This window comes from Megalops cyprinoides, chromosome 9 (genome assembly GCF_013368585.1).
Source record: "Megalops cyprinoides isolate fMegCyp1 chromosome 9, fMegCyp1.pri, whole genome shotgun sequence".
Taxonomy (NCBI): Eukaryota; Metazoa; Chordata; class Actinopteri; order Elopiformes; family Megalopidae; genus Megalops; species Megalops cyprinoides.
Genome location: NC_050591.1, coordinates 37,767,574 through 37,783,218, shown reverse-complemented (window position 1 = coordinate 37,783,218; position 15,645 = coordinate 37,767,574). Strand labels below are relative to the sequence as shown.

The window sequence follows — 15,645 nt, the reverse complement described above, 5'->3', positions numbered from 1 at the left end:
ATTAAACCTCTTATGTTCCCTTGTTCTGCTTGGTTCTGTTACAGCCACCATGGTTCCCCAGCCCTGCCCTAACGGCACCTTCACCCCCCCAGACATACATGGTCTGCAGGAGGAGGGGGAGTGTTTGCCCTGTCCCCGCGGGATGTTCTGCAGGTACAGCCACACCCGCTTCCACATGCGTGTAGCAAAAGATCCCTGTTACATAGAAGAATAAGTCACTCAAAAATACATTTGAGCGTTCATTGATTCAGTATTTATGTACTTGGCCATCACATTGGTGTAGCTGGGAGTGCAACCAGGTTTCTTTGTATTTACACATTTTATATTATGCATGATAATGAGTTCAGATTAGCCACAGGCAGGGAGGGACAGAGTGGTGATGTCATTTCCTGTGTGATGCTGTGACCTCAGAGCGGGCCGAGTTTTGGGGCGGTGTGCAGCGGGGTACCTGTGTGTGTCGGGCAGTGCAGAGTTCACCCCCCAGGGGCCACCCCTGCGGAACTGGAGCCAGTGTGAGAGGGGCGTGCAGTGTGCCAGCCCCTGTCCTGCAGGTACGCCATCAGTCAATCAATCGACCAGTCAATCAATCAATCGATCAGTCAATCAGTTTTTTTCTGTATAGTCCTCTTTACAATCACATGACCACAAGGTGCCTTACAGTGTAGTTTTCAATATGCAGGAAACACCTACAGGAGACATATAATATGAGGGGGGGGGGGTTTGTAGGGTATTGTAGTCCACAGGGGCTGGGAATGGAGGCCATATCACAGCCACTCTGGGCTTCACAGTGGATTATTGATCTGTTAAATGGCACTTAAGGCTGGTTTGCCTCATCATTATCCTTTAATATGATTTAAAAGGAACATGAACACTTTCTGGAAAATGGAACGTTAATGTATGATTAAAGGCAAACTGTGACTGGTGCATGTACAGCACTCAGTACATGCATGTTCTACATCACTCAACTCTAGCACTCAGGCTTATAAATGATACATTGTTTTCAGGGCATTTGATTGTCTCTCCAGTCCACGCTTACTGTGTGCCTTTTGAATGAGCAGAGTAAATGTAAGTGTTTGTCTGATCAGCTGACTTAATTATCACTGCATAGCAGGCACACAGCCCACCCTGTCAGTGACTGAAACGCGGGTACACACACGCTGTGCAGCGCGTAGCTGTGTAGTGCGTACCTGTGCAGCGCGTAGCTGTGTAGTGCGTACCTGTGCAGCGCGTAGCTGTGTATTGCGTAGCTGTCCGGCAGCTCTCTGTGGCATAACAGGCCTGGCTGTTCCTGCAGGGTTCTACTGCGTGGAGGGAGCGGATCAGGCCGAACCCTGCCCCGCCCACACCGTCAGAGCGTCCCCCGGGGGCCGGAGCCGAAACGACTGCCTCCCCTGCCCCCCCCGACACTGGTGCAAACGGGGTCTGTCGTCAGCCACCGGCCCATGGAGGGAGAGAGAGATCCCCATCCTCTCTAAAACCACAATTAAACAGACCCTCACTATAAAATTTCAGAATTTCAGAAAAAGGGAGCCACTGGAGCAAATCAGACCAAAGGGCAACAGCCATGTCATTATGATTATTATTATGGCTTAGGATGATGATTATAGTTGTTCTTGTTTTTATTATGATAATTACGAAATAGCAGTAATAGTGGTAAGAGTAATAGGAGTAGTTATGAGAAGTAATAATGACTTTAATAACTTACAGTAGTTACCTTGCATATTTTTCAGGTATGCAATTAGACAGAATCCAGTTGGATAAAATACAAATTTACGCTTCAAAAAAGGAGATATTCATGCATGGATACACAGTGTCAGAGATGCTGGTAGTGATGGACAGGCAGACAGCAGATGCTTTATCAGCCTCTGAGCTGAGAGCGCTTGGTTACAGGTGTACGGTGTGCTGTGTCTATGCCACAGGTGACCCCTCTCTGCACCTGTGTCCTGCGGGGCATTACTGTGAGGGGCGGACGGGGGCAGACTCTGAGGAGGGCGGGGGGCCCGTGGAGTGCCCCATTTTCACCTACAGATCTGCCCCAGGGGCAGGAGGCAGGGGCGACTGCCACCCCTGTCCCCCCGGCTCCTTCTGTAACTCCACAGGTGAGACTGCACCGGTTCAGCCCTGAATGCTAACAGCTAGCATGTGCCCCCAACACACCCAGCATGCACCAAACACACACCCAACACGCACCAAACGCACACCCAACAGCAGCCAAAAATGCACCCAACATGGGCCCAGTACCATCCCAACTTGCATAACACACTCAACAAACACACCTAGCACATGCCCAACAAGGGCCAAACATGCGTCCAACACCAGCTCAACACCAGCCCAACACCAGCTCAACACCAGCCCAACACCAGCCCAACATGCAACAAACACACAAACACAGCAAACATACTCACACATGTCCGGCATGTACTCAGACCCTGGCACAGACTGTGGGTGTCTGTGGAATGCTGTACCTGTGGCACTGTGCAAGAGAGGGTTCTAAACGGGCGTGGTGAATGTTCCGTCAGGGCTCACTGGCTACTCGGGTCACCAGTGCCCGCCGGGCTTCTGGTGCAGTGGAGCGGGTCCACCCGTCCCGTGCCCCGCTGGCACCATGAGACCACAGCCTGGCGCCGCCACCGCAGACCAATGCCAACCCTGCACCGCCGGAACCTTCTGCCCCGACCCCGGGGCCACCGGCCGGCCCAACATCCATGGCACCCCCTGCAGGGCCTCCTTCCAGTGCCCCCCAGGTACGAGCAGCAGTGTGGTGTAGCGGTAAGGAGCAGCAGTGTGGTTATTGGTAAGGAGCAGCAGTGTGGTGTAGCAGTAAGGAGCAGCAGTGTGGAGTGTAGGAGTGAGCAGTGTTAGGAGTGATGCTGATTGGGAATAGCAGTATTAGGAGTGATGCTGATTGGGAATAGCAGTGTTAGGAGTGATGCCGATTGGGAATAGCAGTGTTAGGAGTGATGCTGATTGGGAACAGCAGTGTTAGGAGTGATGCCAATTGGGAATAGCAGTGTTAGGAGTGATGCTGATTGGGAATAACAGTGTTAGGAGTGATGCCGATTGGGAACAGCAGTGTTAGGAGTGATGCTGATTGGGATTAGCAGTGTTAGGAGTGATGCTGATTGGGAATAGCAGTGTTAGGAGTGATGTCGATTGGGAGTAGCAGTGTTAGGAGTGATGCTGATTGGGAATAGCAATGTTAGGATCCTCACTCTGTTCTCACGGTGCAGGTGCGGTGGCCGAGACCCCCTGCAAAGCGGGCTCGTACTGTGGCCCTCAGACAGGAGAGCCCATGGTGTGTCCTGGGGGATATTTCTGCCCCGAGGGCTCACACACCTACGACACACCACAGCAAGTGTGAGTCCAGCTTTGTTTTAAATGACCCCAGGCTCACTTGTCTGACTTGCATCCTCGTTTCTCTGACCCCAGCCGGTCTGTGTGCCCACAGGTGCAGATTCCCGTATTACTGCCCAGAGAACAGCGCGTTGGTGCGGCTCTGTGAGGGGGGCTACATGCCCCTCAACAGCAGCAGGCTGAGGGACGCCCTCCTCAGCAGCTGTGTGCCCTGTGAGGGGGGCACCCATCGCCCCAGCCTGTCCCCCACCCTGCACTGCCTCTCCTGCCCCCCGGGCTACCACTGCCCCCCAGGTCAGCACTGTTTCACCTGTGCCCACGTCAGCACTGTTTCACCTGTGCCCAGGTCAGCACTGTTTCACCTGTGCCCAGGTCATCACCTGTGCCCAGGTCAGCACTGTTTCACCTGTGCCCACGTCAGCACTGTTTCACCTGTGCCCAGGTCAGCACTGTTTCACCTGTGCCCAGGTCATCACCTGTGCCCAGGTCAGCACTGTTTCACCTGTGCCCACGTCAGCACTGTTTCACCTGTGCCCAGGTCAGCACTGTTTCACCTGTGCCCACGTCAGCACTGTTTCACCTGTGCCCAGGTCAGCACTGTTTCACCTGTGCCCAGGTCATCACCTGTGTCCAGGTCAGCACTGTTTCACCTGTGCCCAGGTCAGCACTGTTTCACCTGTGCCCACGTCAGCACTGTTTCACCTGTGCCCACGTCAGCACTGTTTCACCTGTGCCCAGGTCAGCACTGTTTCACCTGTGCCCACGTCAGCACTGTTTCACCTGTGCCCAGGTCAGCACTGTTTTACCTGTGCCCAGGTCAGCGCTGTTTCACCTGTGCCCAGGTCATCACCTGTGCCCAGGTCAGCACTGTTTCACCTGTGCCCCAGGTCAGCACTGTTTCACCTGTCTCCCAGTTTAGCCCTGTCTTACCTGTGCCCAGGTCAGCACTGTTTCACCTGTGCCCAGGTCAGCACTGTTTCACCTGTCTCCCAGTTTAGCCCTGTCTTACCTGTGCCCAGGGCAGTATGTCCCACTGTATCTTCCCTCACTGTCTGCAGTCACTGTTTTCCTGTGTCCTGCAGCACACAGGAGTGAATTTGGGGGTGTGTGTTTTCCAGGGACGGATAACTATCAAAGTAACCCGTGTCCCATCGGGTATTTTTGCCCCCCTGGATCTGCCACTCCTGTTCCTTGCCCACCTGGTTCCTATGGCAACAGTACTAACGCAAAGCACCCTGGGGAATGCCACCCTTGCCCGGCGGGGACCTTCAACCACCTGACTGCCCAGAGGGCCTGCTTCCCCTGCGGAAGCTCCTCTTCCTCAGCTGAAGGTCTCCAAGCCCTGCACTCTCTCTCTCGCACACACACACACGCGCACACACACACCCCCCGAGTGATCTCCATATTTATATGTATCTCTGATTATTTAGTAGCAAAAAATGATATGCTTCCTGCTTTCATTTAAAAAAAGTACGCTATCATTTTAATAACATTGTACAGGATATACTGTTCACAAATAAGGCAACAGTGTTTGCTGTGTGATAGTGTTTCTGTTCAGATTACTGTGCTTCTGACTTTACCATCTTCGACATCTGAAGCTGTAATCTCTCTCCTGCAGGAGCAGCTTCCTGTACCTGCCATGGGCAGAACCGGGCTTTCCAGCACTCCGACGGGTCCTGTTTGTGCAGAACCGGCTTTGTGTTCTATAATGAGCTGGACTTCAAAAGCACCGACACCGACAGCGAGCTGGACTGCCAGCCTGAGGTGGGAGTGCGGTACAGGAAAGACATGCACGGCGTGACGAGACTGCTATGCTGTCCGCAACACTGACATTTCACTCTAATTCTGGTACAGCTGGTAATACTCATATTCCACACTCATGGTAGTACATACTAATAATGCATTAGTAATACTAATTTCAGTGCCTTCATTGGAACGCAGCCTGGAATGTAGGATTAATGCTGTGCTGTGGTTATGATTATCATTATTGTTGCAGTTTTGATTATTATTACCATGATATCCTCCTCATGCTATTATTATTCATAGACGCAGTAGTAGCAGTGCTTGTGGTAACTGTGTGCCACGGGTGACTTAAAGGCATAAGATGTTTAGAAAAAGTACAACAATGAAACAAATTAACAAATTAAAAATCCATTTGTTATTCCCTCAAGTTGTAATGCAGCTAATAGGCAGAGGTATGTATGTGGCTGTACCTGAGGTACCTACAGTGATAAACAGCATGCTGAGATACCTGTGACACAGGTAAAGGCTGACTTTCCCCCCACAGGTAAAGGCTGACTTTCCCCCCACAGGTGAACGAACGCTGCAGCACCGGGCAGGTGCGTCTGGCGTCGTCGCGGGAGTGTGTCTCTCCGTCCGGATACCTGTGCAACGTCACCTGTGGGGCACCTGGAGGAGGCCTCAGTGTGGAGCTCGGCATGTGAGTAACGCACACAGACAGGAGGAACTCAGCAGCACCAGGGCCTTGAGCCTTCAGTCTGTGTTATTACATAGTAACTACTATATAAGTATTATTTGTACATCTTGTTACATAGTACAATGTAATGTAGAACAAGTGGACAACACTGTTCATCTGAACTTGCCATTTATTTGACTGAATGCGAGTCATGCCAAAATCACACACAGCTACAAGAAATATATCAGTTGTAATTCATCTTCTTCTTCCATCATTTTTCTCTTTGTAAATCTAGAATCTGTTGTGAAACTGTGAAAGCAATCTTTGACCAGGGTAAAATTTAAAAATACCTCCCAAAGACATACAGACTCATCACATCAGACACCAAGCAACACTTTTGTGTTTTTTTTTAGCACTGATAATATTTGTTCACTGTATATGATATCTAACACATCAAGACAAAGCATCTCCAGCTGCTAGCTAACCAGGCTAAGAGGGCAGGTCCGTGCGCTGTTCTCTGAAGCTGCTAGCTAACCAGGCTAAGAGGGCAGGTCCGTGCGCTGTTCTCTGAAGCTGCTAGCTAACCAGGCTAAGAGGGCAGGTCTATGCGCTCTTGTCTCCAGCTGCCGGTGTGAGAGCTACGTGGCCGCCGAGGGGCTGTGCAACGCCTCGTGCCTGTCGACGCTCCCCCGAGTCTCCGCCCGGCGGGCCTCTGACGGGCAGCTGCAGCTGAGGATCAAAGGCAGAGATGAAAAGGGCGTCTGGACGCGGGTGAGACCCACAGGGCGGCAGAGGCCCGGGCTCCTCACTTATCCATCCCAGCTGCAAGCGGCGCGCTCTCCTCTGCGCCTCCGTTATCTGTGTCCCTGTTTGCAGAGCAAATTCAGCTTCATGTGACTTAGAATGGAGGACATGCCCCCGATTTAATACAATCCAAAAAAGCTTTTTATTATTTCTTATTTTTTGAGATGTGCCTTTAATATTGGTGGTTGAAAGATCTCTTTGATCCATTAGTTGATGTACCACTCATATTTTACTTTTATAAAAGGGACGATTGCTTTTCTTTGACCCTTGTACTTTGTTTTATGTACTAAAGATTGCTAAGTGGAATTTCCACTCTTACTGTTATAGTTTGACAGAGATTTTAACCCCTTTATTTCCTTCATTCCAGACACTGCTGGACACTTTGGGCCCTGATCCTCATGTTAAGGCCATTGGAAATGTCCACTTTGTTCAGTTTGCGTCTGATGGCATCTTTGGGTGGATTCTCACCAACCAAAAGCTCATTGACACATTTCTGTCAGGTGACATCAATGAACGTTTTAGGGGTATTAATAAGGTTATAAATAACTTTTCTCAACTGTGCTCTTATAGTCCTCGTATGTCACCTTTCACCTTATAGTTTGTTTTATTGATTTGCAGGGCCTATTGAATTTCGCAACAGACAGTTCAGCAGGGCAGGAGCTTCCGATGATGTCAGGGTGTCTTCCGGCCCCGCCCCCTTGCCTCGTATACCCAATCCCATCGCCTGTGTGTCACCCAATGACATGCTCATCTTTCAGCTCACCATCAATCATACCGGTATGCCCCTCCCACCATGCCCCCCTCTGCAACCACAGAAAGGCGGAGCTAGTGAGAACATCACCCCGGAAACTACATATCCAAACTTGAAATCTTCCCAGAATGCCTCATATCTCATAGAGATTATTATTATGTGATTACTGTGGCATTCGTATGCCCTCTCCCCTACTTTTGTCTGTATAGTGATCCAGTCTGGTAGGAGTCTGGGGGATGGGGGGATCTGGTGAGGGATCGCATTCCTTTGCGGTACAGTAGTACAGTGCAGTATAGAACAGCATGCATGCCATTATTATCACCTTATGTAATTTCTTTGGGCCTTTCCCAGGTTGTTGTGGTGTGTGTAGTGATGTAAAATGTCTGATTGCTGCTGTATCTGAACCCAGACCGCCGCCGCAGCCACTTTCCCGCGTACCAGAAGGACCACCTCTTCAGCAGCAACCCCAGCTGGGACTTCGGCGCATTCCGCAAGCTGGAGCAGCTCATAAAGCACAGCCAGTTCAACTCCTCCCGGTGTGTGTGTGTGTGTGTGTGTGTGTGTGTGTGTGTGGACTGTGCCATTGTGTGTGAGTGTGTGTGTGTGTGTGTGTGTGGACTGTGCCATTGTGTGTGAGTGTGTGTGTGTGTGTGTGTGTGTGTGTGGACTGTGCCATTGTGTGTGAGTGTGTGTGTGTGTGTGTGTGTGTGTGGACTGTGCCATTGTGTGTGTGTGTGTGTGTGTGTGTGTGTGTGTGTGTGTGTGTGTGTGTGTGTGTGTGTGTGTGAGTGTGTGTGTGTGTGTGGACTGTGCCATTGTGTGTGTGTGTGAGTGTGTGTGTGGACTGTGCCATTGTGTGTGTGTGAGTGTGTGTGAGTGTGTGTGAGTGTGTGTGAGTGTGTGTGAGTGTGTGTGAGTGTGTGAGTGTGTGAGTGTGTGAGTGTGTGAGTGTGTGTGTGTGTGTTTTCCAAGTGAGGAAATATGCTTTCTTGGGTGAAAACAACAATGACAAATGGTAGGCATAAATCTGTTACAAACTCCACACAACTATTAATTACATTTACAAAAAAGTTACCAGAAAGTAATAAAAAAAGAGTGTCTTAAATTCATCAGATGATGTTATCGGGTGTTGCTCTGGCCGAGCCTCCGCTGCAGAGCGTGCAGGTTGTTTAAACCCTGGTGTAAAAGGGCAGCAGTGAGCCGGGTCCTGTGACGATGTGTGCTCTCGGCAGGTTTGCACACGTGTTCACCGACACTGGGAAGTACGTGTTCCAGGACAGTGCTGTGCCTGACTGGAGCCTCATCGTGGTGGTGAGCGAGCCGGGGGCAGAGTGTGACCCCGCGGGAGCCGTCTTCCAGCCCAGCTCCCCCGCCCAGCTGGTCAGACATGGCGTCCTCAAACAGCACCGCCTCAACCTGCTGCCCAACTGGGGTGCCATCGCAGGTACCCCAAACCTTCAGAGTGTAATACGGTCTGCACCATCGCAGGTACCCCAAACCTTCAGAGTGTAATACGGTCTGCACCATCGCAGGTACCCCAAACCTTCAGAGTGTAATACGGTCTGCACCATCGCAGGTACCCCAAACCTTCATAAAGTTGTCTGGCAGAGTCTGAATCTGGATATTGCTATAAAAACGCATGCAGCACCTATGTATCCACCTATCAATATCTTGTGGAATTTATCTCTATGTCAAATTAACTTGAATTAGCTGTCATCATGTATTCAGCTGAAAACAGCAAAGCCTCGTGTGAGGTCCTACAGGAAGGACTGCCAAAGCTGTGAACAGCTGCAGAGAGATCTGTAAATCAGCTGAAAGTAATACTGAAACATGCAGTGCTGCTGTGCAGGACCTGGAGCCCATACAGCCGCCACGCGCCTTCTGTCCCATGTGACTGGGAGTGAGTCATGGGAGTTTGTGCTGTTCCTCAGGTGTGCTGGGTCTGCTGGTGCTGCTGATTGTGGTTCTGACCGCCACGGCTCTGGTTCTGAAGCAGAGCAGCAGCGGGCTGAACGCAAGGAGACAGAAGCCCAGGTGGCGCAGCCTGGGGGAACCAAACATCCCCCCCGGATACGTGTACGCAGGGGACAGGTGTGTACGCAGGGGACAGGTGTGTACGCAGGGGACAGGTGTGTACTCAGGGGACAGGTGTGTACGCAGGGGACAGGTGTGTACTCAGGGGACAGGTGTGTACGCAGGGGACAGGTGTGTACGCAGGGGACAGGTGTGTACTCAGGGGACAGGTGTGTATGCAGGGATCAGGTATGTCCTCCCTGTACACCTGGAGTCCACCTCAATAAGTCACAAAGAACACAGTATACCACCACTTTCACCAAAATACCTATTAAATATAAGATACAGCGCGTGTGACTACATAGCAAATAAGGAATTAAAGGAATATATTTTTAATGTATGTAAAATATTATTTCACATGCTGCATTCTGCCAGTATTCACATCCTCATATGATTGATTGTGTGCATGTATTAGAAATATTACTCTACATGACCTGTGGTTTTTGGGTATATTCTACATCCTGATATGAAAGTAACGACTCGAATAACAGTGACTGTGGCAGTTATTAATGTGTTACAGAGGTTATGACCCCAATTCAGGCACACTACTGAAGTCCACTTCACATGCTCAGTACCCTGCCACATATAACACACTGCATGCTCATTTCCGTGGCGGTAAGGGCACAGGTCTGCTCCTTTACGCTGCTGAGCTCAGCGCTGACTCAGGCCTGTGTGTGCTCCTCAGTCTGGACAGGTGTGACGCCCTGGGGCTCAGAGGGGTGGGAGAGGGAGCGGAGGCCGTGGAGCCCGCTGTCTGCAGAGGAGGTGATGGGCTCAGCCTCTTTATCTTATTATTCATACCCCTGGATTCCATTAGCAGCGTGTGGCCTTGATCATGCTCTGCTCAAAATCAATTATCTCAGCATACATCACTTAACCTGATCAGTAGATCAGTCTCAGACTGATTGAATTAGGGGTGGCTGTTTCCTGTTAACCCTTTGAATTAACCACTCTAATGTGCTTCTAGAAACATTCTCTGACATGATTGTCATCAATGCATATCTCCCTCACCCCCAAAATTTCTATTACAGGGTACAAAAGTGGGAGGGTGGAGCTGGAGGAGTTCAACGTGAGGACGCTGTATGACAAACTGGAGGATCAGACTCTGCACCTGGCCTGCCAACTGGCCAAGCACCGCAAAGACACCCAGGAGTTCTACAGGAACATGTGCCAGAAGGCCGACGCTGTGAGGGTGAGGATCAGCATGCTGTCTGCGTGGACAGAGAGAGAGGACCCATGGGCTGTCCATCTCAAACGCCCATCTGATACAGAGCTTTCAGTAAGTGACGGGGTTATTCCTGTGTTCTGTGCAGGATCTTCTGGAAAACATGGACGACACCAAACTGGAGCAGCTGAAGGAGCTGCTAGGTCTGGACCGGTCCCAGTCCATGGTGACAGCAGAGAAAGAGGGACAGGCGGAGAAAGAGGACGCCAAAGCCGGTATGTTACAGACGCGGTGAGATTTCTGTCTGTCGCTGTCCCTCCTGTGGTTTGTGTACATGCGCCTGTCCCCTGTTCCCCCAGACCGCCCCGTGGCTTTGATGGAGGCAGTCCTGCAGGCCGTGGAGAGGCTGCTCTACAGGGTGGACAGGGAGAGCTGGGGCCTGCAGGAAGAGGAGACCGCGCCCTGTCCCGGCGAGGCGGGGGACTGTGGGGCACACACAGGGTGCATACAGGTAAACACACCTGGACCTGATGCACCTGTGTCAGAGCTGCATCCCCCTGCATCCTGGAGGAACAGATTTAACCCATTTCTGAAACAGTATCTCCCGCTGCGTCTCAAAGGCCAGTAGGACTGCTCTCTAAAGACGTGTCAGAACTTCAGAGCTGACAGGAGGTACTGTGCATATTTGATTGGAACCTGAAATTTTGAAATTTTCTGGAAAGCGGGAAACTCAGGGAAAATTTTTATCTGGACAGTTGTAAATACTTAGCAACCCTTGGAAAATATTCAGTTGGGTGATTATAAATGCTTTGTACATCTCAGCAAACTTCTGTTTTATTTTTGATCAGACCTTTAAAGTGCTGTATAACTCTTCTCGCAGGGATTGCACGGCTCCTTGCAGGTCTCCTCGGCTGACATGACCGAACCCAGAGCAGTCCAGGAGACAGGACCTCTGCCTGCTGACACGGGTGAGGCCGAGAGGCTGCTGATCTCCAGTCAGTGGTGGCCGCCGTCAGAGTGGCTTCACAGCGTGTGTGTCACCTCCTTTTGGCAGTGAACCTGCAGAGTGCGGAGGCCTGTCTCAGTGAGGAGAACCTCTCTAAGCTGGTGGTGCTGACCCCGCTCTCCAGGACCCTGAAGGAGATTCAGCAGTCACTCCAGAACCTGTCTCCAGCTGGAGCAGGTAAGGCTCGGTCTGAAGCCCCTCTTAATGTGACAAATCACAGCAGAAAAACGGGTGTATATTCAACAGTCTGCCAATAGAAGGTATCAGTCTGTCCCTTGAGTGTCTTGAGTAAAAGAAATATTGTATTAATACCATATATGGCCAGTAGATTGCAGAATGATTCTCCACTGCTGTTGAATGACATTTGGTGATAACAGCAATTGTGAAACTGTTTATCTAGGGAGGAAAAAAACAGAAACAGAAAACGAGCTCTGCTCTGTTGTCTGGTAGGCCGTTCCTGTGAGGTCATCTCTGTGAGGTTGTCTCTGTGAGGGGTTGTTTGTTGAAATCTTTCCAGCTGATGTTGGTGAGTCACTGGAGGAGCCAGCAGGGCACCTGGCTCCCGTTGCCCTGGGCAACCTCTCTCCCCATCACTTTGCCATCTTCCTGTTTGGCTGTCACATCGTGCACCTGCTGCGTGACGCTCATGGCTTCCCCCCTGCCACACTGCTCCTGGCCCACACGGTTCCCGTCTCCCGCTGCTGTGGGCTGGTGGAGCACTGCCACAGAGACTTCTACTATGACTCCAACAACTGCATGCTGTACCTGCGCACGGCCAAGCTGGAGAACGCGGGCGAGTTCGTAGCTGTGCTGCTGCACTCCATGGCCTTCATCTCTGCAGGTAGTGACGCGTCCACAGGGGCATGCCACTTTGCACAGGAACCTGACAGTTTATGCAACATGGCTGCGTTATACACACTGGGGTCCAAAATGGATGCATGCACTTTAGTACACAGTGTTTATATATGCAGCTGGTTTATCTAGAAACACTGATTTTTTTCAAAGACAATAATCAAATTACTGTGTTGCGCTACCACCAGGTATCAAAGGAGGTTTGCGTAACCCATTCATAGGGTTAATCACCATGCTAATTATCAGGGGGATAATTGCTTTAAGCACACAAAATGCCAAACTAGTCAGGTTCCACTGCAGTGTAAAATGTTATTTTAAAGCTACTGTCACAGACACTACTTACCAAACACACAGTGCACTGTAGGCAGTTTTTAAAAAGCCTTCATGGCATGAGGAAGTTTGATCCTTCTTTTCAAAGCCCCTCTCTTTTTAAAGCCAGTCATCTGTAAAAGATGTGCTGTGCAGAATTGGCAGTAATACAGTTTACATGTTTTTCATTCATGCACAAAAAACACAGATAGCACACTTTTCTTCTGTAACATCAATTTTGTCACAGACTGTCAACATATTAAATACATTCAGAACATACTTTATACCATATACATGCTTTGTAACCTAAACATGTTGGATTAGTTAGAATGGATAAATTACCTTTTAAGTGCTTGTGTTGTTGTTGCTTAAACTGAACATTCCTTATCCATCTTACCAGGCTCTGCCCCAAAGGACTTCATCCAGGCTCTGCACCGCGCCATCTCCGTCCTGAGCCTGGCCCTGTTCGACGCCTCCTTCCGCAGCGGCCCAAACCAGGTCAGCGGCGTTTTCAGCCCAGATTCTGCGCGACAGCTGGACTCGCGCCCTGAGGGCGGCTGGCTTTTCCAGGCTGGGAGGGTCGCAGGGAGCCCAGCTGGGGCTTTGGCTGAAGACTTCCTCCAGGTCAAACTTCCATCTGCGGCACGTTTCTCTGAGGATCAGCTGGCACAGAGGTCCGCACAGTCACATATTTTTAATTTTATTTTAAAGTGGGCTGCTAAAATAGCATAATTAACATAAACCTGGCTATTCTGCTAATGTATGTGGCAATAAAGCATAAACCTGGCTATTCTGCTAATGTATGTGGCGATAAAGAAATGTCTTTTTTGGAAAGGTAGTTTTACATTAGGTGGTAAATGGGCACTAGCTAGTTAACCAGCAGAAAAAGCAACTATTGTGGTCTTGAATTGGCTAGATATTTAACCTTTCAAACCAGCAAAAATGATCGGCTAGTTGAAAAGGTAAGAGAAATGGCTATCCATGCACAAATTCATAACTAGTTATATCTGTTTGAACAGAAGCTGCTTGTTAAAAGCGCATGGAATTGGCCAGGAAAATGGGTTAAAGGAAACATAATGGGGTTTAAATGAGTTGTTTCTCTGTCTAACATTGTCTCATCCCAGACTTCAGAAATTCAAGTTCTTCAAGTTACCGCAGCTCCTGAAGGACTTCAAACCTCATTCAGCACTGGGGACTGGCAAAGGTGCGATATTCTCTTGCTGTTTTTATCACAGTCAGAACCGGAGTGCTCATGAATTTCCATGATTTTTTTTTTTTTTTTTTTTTGAGAAGTCCCATGTCAGTTGATAATGTCACAGCAATGTGTAATCACACTTTTTACCACCTCTATTTTTACCACAGGTCCTGCACCAACAGATGAGGAAGCAGCAGTGCAAGTAAGGCTTATCATGGAGTGTCTGCCAAAGCGCAGCTTCTCAAACAGACTAGTTTTTAGTTTCCACTTGCGAATTAATTAAATTGCCTTAAGGACATGTTGCAATATGGTCCACAAGTCCAACAGTTGTACAGTCCAAATGATGTATTGCCGTTTCTTGATTATGGAGTTGATAAGGAAGTTTGTTTCTCTTGAATATGAACTCCCTCTTTCCCATGAATATCTTGACCATGGTTATGAAATTAATGGGACTGCCAGTTTGCTTTACTCTGTGAGTATGGCTCTCTGGAGGACGGTTATGGAGCTGATAGATCTGCAGTTTGCTGTACTCTGTGAGTATGGCTCTCTGGAGGACGGTTATGGAGCTGATAGATCTGCAGTTTGCTTTACTCTGTGAGTATGGCTCTCTGGAGGACGGTTATGGAGCTGATAGATCTGCAGTTTGCTGTACTCTGTGAGTATGGCTCTCTGGAGGATGGTTATGGAGCTGAATCCAGTGCTTCTCTCTGAGCTGCAGGAGCTCTGGCTGGAGCAGGAGATTGACCGGCTGAACGAGGCTTTCCTTCAGCTCAGCCTGGGGCTCCAGGAACGGGCAGGGAGGACCACATGGCCAGAGGAAAACCACCATGGGTTCCACAGCGCTGCACAGGTAACACAGGTAAAAGTTTCGGTCATACCCAGCCATGCACATGTAAGACAGCAAAGCCTCTTCCACCACCATCATCACCCAGGAAGGAGATGAATTCTTCTTGTACTTACAACATGAGTGTGAAACACTGATTCACTCATGCCAAGACAAGGTAGGAATGTGAGGCCTCCTTTCTAGCCTGAACGCCCCCCCCCCCCCCCTTTCAACAGCTTTTGCCTCGGTGCCCCTCTGAAGGCCATAAATGTCCCCTAGGGGGTGATATAGGCCCTGTTGAGAAACCCAAATATAGAATGCTATGTAGAGAGGCTGTTTTCTTACCGTGCATGTGTCACTGTATCCAAATGAGACAAATCTGGTGCCAATAAATGGGCCTTGATGCTGTAGCTAGACTCCCTGTACCTGCATGCTGTGTGTGTGTGTGTGTGTGTGTGTGTGTGTGTGTGTGTGTGTGTGCGCATGTAAGGGAGTTTGGCTTCTGTTGAGGCTTCTGTCTCTTTGATGCAGGGAGCAGCGGAATCTCCTCTCAGTCGCCATGGCACCCTACTGCTGGAGCTGCGGAGACGCTGTGTGGTCCAGAGGCTCAGCGAGATGCATGACCGACTGTCTCAGATCAGCAAACACCAGCCAGACAGCCAGGAAACAGACTGCCAGAAACCTGCCGGCCAGGAAGCAGACAACAAGGGACCAAGCGGTCAGGGACCAGACAGCCAGGAACCAACCAGTCAGGGACAGGCCAGCCAGGAATCAGACAGCCAGAAACCAGAGAGCTTTGTTCTCGAGGGGAGGGGATAACTACATTTACATTTACATTTATTCATTTGGCAAACACTTTTATCTAAAATGACTTACAAGTGATATACAATACAACAC

The 15,645-nt window shown here is 49.8% G+C and overlaps 2 protein-coding genes across 2 annotated transcripts in view; both read left to right on the top strand.

Annotated features, from left to right (window-relative positions):
* The window catches only part of LOC118783847 (multiple epidermal growth factor-like domains protein 11), a 13,246-nt gene extending 6,579 nt beyond the window's left edge, over nucleotides 1–6,667 (top strand). Inside the window, exons 11-23 of the mRNA XM_036537805.1 lie at nucleotides 45–153; nucleotides 412–551; nucleotides 1,295–1,438; nucleotides 1,920–2,099; nucleotides 2,520–2,744; nucleotides 3,231–3,357; nucleotides 3,449–3,648; nucleotides 3,797–3,892; nucleotides 4,171–4,294; nucleotides 5,043–5,118; nucleotides 5,667–5,794; nucleotides 6,394–6,541; nucleotides 6,647–6,667. Coding sequence (XP_036393698.1) covers nucleotides 45–153; nucleotides 412–551; nucleotides 1,295–1,438; nucleotides 1,920–2,099; nucleotides 2,520–2,744; nucleotides 3,231–3,357; nucleotides 3,449–3,648; nucleotides 3,797–3,892; nucleotides 4,171–4,294; nucleotides 5,043–5,118; nucleotides 5,667–5,794; nucleotides 6,394–6,541; nucleotides 6,647–6,667 — 1,718 coding nt within the window. The remainder of the gene's footprint in view (nucleotides 1–44; nucleotides 154–411; nucleotides 552–1,294; nucleotides 1,439–1,919; nucleotides 2,100–2,519; nucleotides 2,745–3,230; nucleotides 3,358–3,448; nucleotides 3,649–3,796; nucleotides 3,893–4,170; nucleotides 4,295–5,042; nucleotides 5,119–5,666; nucleotides 5,795–6,393; nucleotides 6,542–6,646) is intronic.
* A 307-nt stretch (nucleotides 6,668–6,974) lies between these two features.
* LOC118783846 lies at nucleotides 6,975–15,593 on the top strand. Its single transcript, XM_036537803.1, has 17 exons — nucleotides 6,975–7,074; nucleotides 7,193–7,351; nucleotides 7,735–7,861; nucleotides 8,558–8,769; nucleotides 9,257–9,416; nucleotides 10,084–10,163; nucleotides 10,430–10,590; nucleotides 10,712–10,838; nucleotides 10,923–11,074; nucleotides 11,444–11,531; nucleotides 11,618–11,746; nucleotides 12,087–12,410; nucleotides 13,131–13,404; nucleotides 13,855–13,934; nucleotides 14,093–14,127; nucleotides 14,644–14,775; nucleotides 15,280–15,593. The coding sequence occupies exons 2-17, from the start codon at nucleotides 7,318–7,320 to the stop codon at nucleotides 15,565–15,567; spliced, it is 2,403 nt and encodes an 800-aa protein (XP_036393696.1). The 5' UTR covers nucleotides 6,975–7,074; nucleotides 7,193–7,317; the 3' UTR covers nucleotides 15,568–15,593.
* The last annotated feature ends 52 nt before the right edge of the window (nucleotides 15,594–15,645 follow it).

Bases quoted from the DNA above. Each gene is read 5' to 3' on its own strand.
- LOC118783846 (XM_036537803.1), top strand. From the start codon at position 7,318: ATGCTCATCTTTCAGCTCACCATCAATCATACCG. The intron at 10,164-10,429 runs GTGATGGGCTCA...TTTCTATTACAG, and splicing joins GCCCGCTGTCTGCAGAGGAG to GGTACAAAAGTGGGAGGGTG. The intron at 14,776-15,279 runs GTAACACAGGTA...TCTTTGATGCAG, and splicing joins GGTTCCACAGCGCTGCACAG to GGAGCAGCGGAATCTCCTCT.